The 5,000-nt window shown below is 43.4% G+C and overlaps 1 protein-coding gene across 8 annotated transcripts in view; it reads right to left on the reverse strand.

Moving 5' to 3' along the window:
* The window catches only part of LOC134447774 (cytosolic carboxypeptidase 4), a 178,094-nt gene that overhangs the window by 357 nt on the left and 172,737 nt on the right, over positions 1-5,000 (reverse strand). For all 8 annotated transcript variants that reach the window (XM_063197411.1, XM_063197409.1, XM_063197410.1 and 5 more), the window contains one exon: positions 1-286. This exon is cut by the window's left edge and continues 357 nt beyond it. In XM_063197411.1, the coding sequence (XP_063053481.1) occupies positions 7-286 (280 nt within the window). In that variant the 3' untranslated portion in view covers positions 1-6. The remainder of the gene's footprint in view (positions 287-5,000) is intronic.

Raw genomic sequence — 5,000 nt, forward strand, 5'->3', positions numbered from 1 at the left:
ACGCCCCTACAGGGTCTCCAGGGACTCTGGGCGACACAGCGGGGGGAAGTGGTGGTGGGACTTCTGGAGGTCGCTGGAGTGGGAGGTCCGTCTGCAGTGTGGCGACTGCTGCTTGTCCCCATCCTTGCCCTTGTCCTTCTCTTTGTCCTTGTCCTTGTCCTCATCATCGGTGCTGTACATGTTGGCACTGACCTCTGCGTCCAGGTCGTGGCCAGGGGGGTCAGAGGTCTTGGGGGAATGGTACTCGATCTCCTCCACACACGGCGGCTCGTCATCAACAAAGCAGCTGAGAAAGGAAATACACACACACACAAACACAGAGAGAGAGAGAGAGGGAGGGAGAGAGAGGGAGAGGGAGGGAGAGAGAGAGAGAGAGAGAGAGAGAGAGAGAGAGAGAGAGAGAGAGAGAGAGAGAGAGAGAGAGAGAGAGAGAGACAGAGAGAGAGATTGAGGTCAGTATTAAATGCACCCATAGGTTCATAAAGTATGCCCACACAAACTTGCGCAAACACAAATTCGGTTATGTACAAACCCATAAATAATAGTTTCATGACATACATATACAGTACATACAAGAATGAATACACAACCATAATTGTATTGTCAAATACAGCCACAGAAAGGAACACATCACTGAGTCAATTACTGAGTTACATTATAAAACCAAACCACTGCATCAATCTATGATTCAAAAAGAACATTTATCTTTGCCCACTATGAGGCTATCTGCTGGAAAACAAACAATGTGTGTTTGTGTGTGTGTGTGTGTGTGTGTGTGTGTGTGTGTGTGTGTGTGTGTGTGTGTGCGTGCGCGCGCTTGTATGCATGTGTGCAAGCGTGTGTGCAAGCGTGCGTGCGCGCGTGCGTGCATGCGTGTGCATGTGTGTGTGCACGCGCGCGTGTGTGTGTGCTCCTGTCTGTCAGCCATTTTAGGCATGTGTGTGTTTGCCTGAATTATTCCAGACAAAAAAAAATGTGTCATTGCAGCGTGACGGAGGAGGTAAATAAAACACGACCCAGGTTCAATTAATTTTCCCAGTCTTACAATTTTCTCTGGTAACAACAACACTGCCAAATCCATTTGGACTCCCACTCTCCTGCTCAGCTTGAATTTGCTCAGTATTTTCCGTACATCTCTACCAAATTAGTCCTGAGTGGATATCCTGCTTGCCCGACTCTGACACCTCATTATCCAGGAAATCTAGTCTAGTTTCGTCCTTAAGGGAGGAGGAGAATACCTTTCCTCTGTCTCTCAGTAACCTCCTCCCTGGCATAATGTTAGGGACAGGTCAAGACTCTTTAGTGGCTGCGGTGACAATCGCGATCAGAGGAGAGGACACGCTGTGGCTAAAGGGTTCCTTTCTTTGCCTTTTTTTTGCAAGCAGCACAATTACCAGGGCTTTGGTGGCTACATCATTTTTCCCCACTTAGTATAAACTGGGAAACTGGGCCCACCCATTACTGTCTGTGATGCCGTGTAGAATTGCATAATGAGGTCAGCCTGCGAGACTGCATGCTTCTGACAGTTCCTAGGCCAAAGAAATCAGGTAACAATGAAAACGCACGCAACATGTACACATTGCTATAATCCTGGCCTGTTGGTTGTAGCTGTCTCTGCTAGTTTATAAACAGGGATTTCCACAGAAGGAAATTCAAGGCAGAAGGAACAGAAGGAAATTCAAGGAACAATTCTTTACAAAAAGTTAAAAAAGTTTTTATTCTAATGCATTGGAAATATTAGATGTTTAAAGGGACACTGTGTGAGATTTTTAGTTGTTTATTTCCAGAATTTATGCTGCCCATTCACTAATGTTACCTTTTTCATGAATACTTACCACCAGCATCAAATTCGAAGTATTCATTATGACTGGAAAAATTGCACTTTTCATACATGAAAAGGGGGATCTTCTCCATGGTCCGCCATTTTGAATTTCCAAAAATAGCCATTTTTAGCTGCAAAAATGACTGTACTTGGACCATACTAGAAAATATGTGTGTATTACTTAGTAAACTTTCATGTAAAGATCAAATTTGGCAATAGGCAGCCCAGTTTCAATGAGCAGCATAGTTGCAGTCCCTTTTTTGGCCATTTCCTGCACAGTGTCCCTTTAAAAGACTCTGACGTGTTTCGGAAGCCATGCCTTCTTCAGGGAGTCAAACTGAACAAACACTTTGTGACTGCTACATAAACAGGTATTTAATGCAAACACTACATTACATTACATTGCACTTAGCTGACGCTTTCATTCATTCAAAACGACTTACAGTTATTATTTGTCAAGGTATTGGTTACAGTCCCTGGAGCAATGTGGGGTTAGGTGCCTTGCTCAAGGGCACTTCAGCCATGGATGGAGATGTAGGGAGAGGTCAGGGGGGATTTGAACCTGCAACCCCTAGATTGAAAGACCAACTCTCTAACCACTAGGCCACGGCTGCCTAAACCTGTTGATGCAGCCTCTGAAAACTTTCTGTCTACATTATGGGATATTTATCAGTTCAGGCTCTGACTATAAGCATGAAATGAGCAACAAAATGTGTCCGTTATGGGTTTTGGAAAAGTGGAGCGAATAGAGACTGAAGTTGGGTATTAAAATTCAAGCACTGAATGCCTTGTGTATGCGGTTTGAACGAAGCAAGTAAACAATTCTCAGTCAGCAAGTAGATATTCAACATTCACATCTACACTAAATCCTCGAACAACCAGATTGACAAGACACAATAGAGAAAGTGATTTATTCAGAAAGGTCAAGATTTTCAATATTCACTGCGTGGTATTTTGTTTTTGCCAACGGAAAGTTCAGATTAAAGTTCACTTGATAAATAAATAAGTGAACATAAACCAGCTCTTTAAAGTATGTCAGCTCCCAGCTGCAATTTAACAATCAAAGCGTAAATATCATTGACAGCACCAAACTCACACGTCAGCCTCCATAGTCCCAAAACAGTCAAAGCACAGCTTTTATTTCCAGCTTCCAATACTCCGAGTACCTAAAGGGTAGAGCTTTAACATTGAAAGCCTCACATCTGGGCCGCTGACAGCTTTGGCTGGGCCTGGGACAAAGCCATCTGAAAGGCCCCCCACCACCCAATACACTAAATGCAATGACAACAAGAAGCTGCCCTGTGCAGTGTTGCCAGATTGGGCTGGTTCCCGCCCAATTGTGCTGCTTAGGACGGCCGTGTGCGGGTAAAAATGGCATTTTCCAGAAAAACCTGCCCAATTTTTGCCATAGAAACCAATAGAATTGGCGGGATTTAGTGCTTCTAGGCGGGTTTTGAGCATTTTTTGGGCTGGAAATCATCAGCGTCTTCTGGCAACCCTGTCCCTGTGACAGGACTAGCAGGGGGATAAGCACCAGGAGCAACATGCTGGAAGTCTTGCTCAAGGGCTTGTTGCCCCAATACAGATGTGGGATTAAACCAAGGGCACTGCAGACACCTCCTTGGGCACAGTTGCCACACACATAGGGAGACCATAATCCTCCACATCTTTAAAAATCAATGTACGCTACGGAGTCTGCCCATACGGGAAAAAAATGGTAAAGACCATATAAGAATTATTCATAAAATATATACGGTATATATATAGTATATAATTTACTCCTCAAAGTGGCCCCTTTTGGTGCTTCCCATAGAGAATTATGAACAAAACATTATATGAAGCATAGAAAGAAAGTCATTGTATCATACACATTATCTGTAAATGTCATGTGCAAATTGTACTTTATTCATACTAGTTTCAACTAATAATTCTGTATGAGAAAAGGGGACACTTTCAGAGGTAAATTGATCAAAACACTTGTAAAGGACCCGTAAAACTTGTGTATTGGTTTGTACAATATCCTTTCCATAATGAGTGGTATTGATAGAGAAATGATGAACAGACACATTTTATTGCAGTGTGAGTGTGTGTGTGTGTGTGTGTGTGTGTGTGTGTGTGTGTGTGTGTGTGTGTGTGTGTGTGTGTGTGTGTGTGTGTGTGTGTGTGCATGTGCATTTCTACTTGCGCGTGTGTGTGTGTGTGTGTGTGCGTGCGTGTGTGTGTGTGTGTGTGTGTGTGTGTGTGTGTGTGTGTGTGTGTGTGTGTGTGTGTGTATGTGTATCCATGTCTGTGTATGCATGCAGGACCGCTGATGGCTTTGGCCGGGCCCAGGAAAAAGTTATCTGAAAGGACCCTCCACAGCCAATGTAATGTCGAGCCAATTCTGAGCCCCCTCTCTCCCTGGCCCAGGACAATTAAACCCTTTCTCCTCAGTGGTGTAGTGGAGATTTTTAAAGTGGGGGTACGCGATTTGTGTGGTCATCAATTAATTAGGCAACTTATCATGTCTACCCCCTTTTTGTATTCAAACACAGACAGAATTTTTCTTTTTAAAATCTCACCTCAGGAGAAGTGGGTGGACTGCGTACCCCCTCGTACCGCGCCCACTACACCCCTGTTTCTCCTCTATGCTGGCTTCCCTGTGTGCATGTGTGTGTGTTTCACTGGGTTGCAGGCTTGTGCTCCTGTAATGTCATTATTGGACAGCATATGCCATGAATGAACATCCTCTTGATATGAAGTGCCATATGCTTTACCCTCCCTCGTCTCCGTCTGCTGCTTAATGCTTAATATCATTCCCCATATTTTCCATTAAAGCGCACCATAACACAGGTTCTACATAGAGCCATTAACGTTCTTTCTTTGCTGATAAAAGAAAGGTGTTATTACCCATTCTGCTCAATAATCTCCTCGCTATTAAACTCCATGCAATACAACACAGATGTTAAGACACAAAAAAAATAGTTGACTTTGACTGTATCAAAATCTGTGACAATATTATAACATAAAGTAAGATATGATATCAGTTGCTGGTCACATGCACAGTTATAACATGTACATATTGCTGTGCTTAAGTCCATAACTGTCAGAGTTCGAAGTATTACATGAACTCCTATGGAACTCCACTCCACAGTGTTTTTACTAGCAAGTCCATTATGTTGCTATATTTAGGATTCCA

This window comes from Engraulis encrasicolus, chromosome 4, assembly GCF_034702125.1.
Source record: "Engraulis encrasicolus isolate BLACKSEA-1 chromosome 4, IST_EnEncr_1.0, whole genome shotgun sequence".
NCBI lineage: Eukaryota > Metazoa > Chordata > Actinopteri > Clupeiformes > Engraulidae > Engraulis > Engraulis encrasicolus.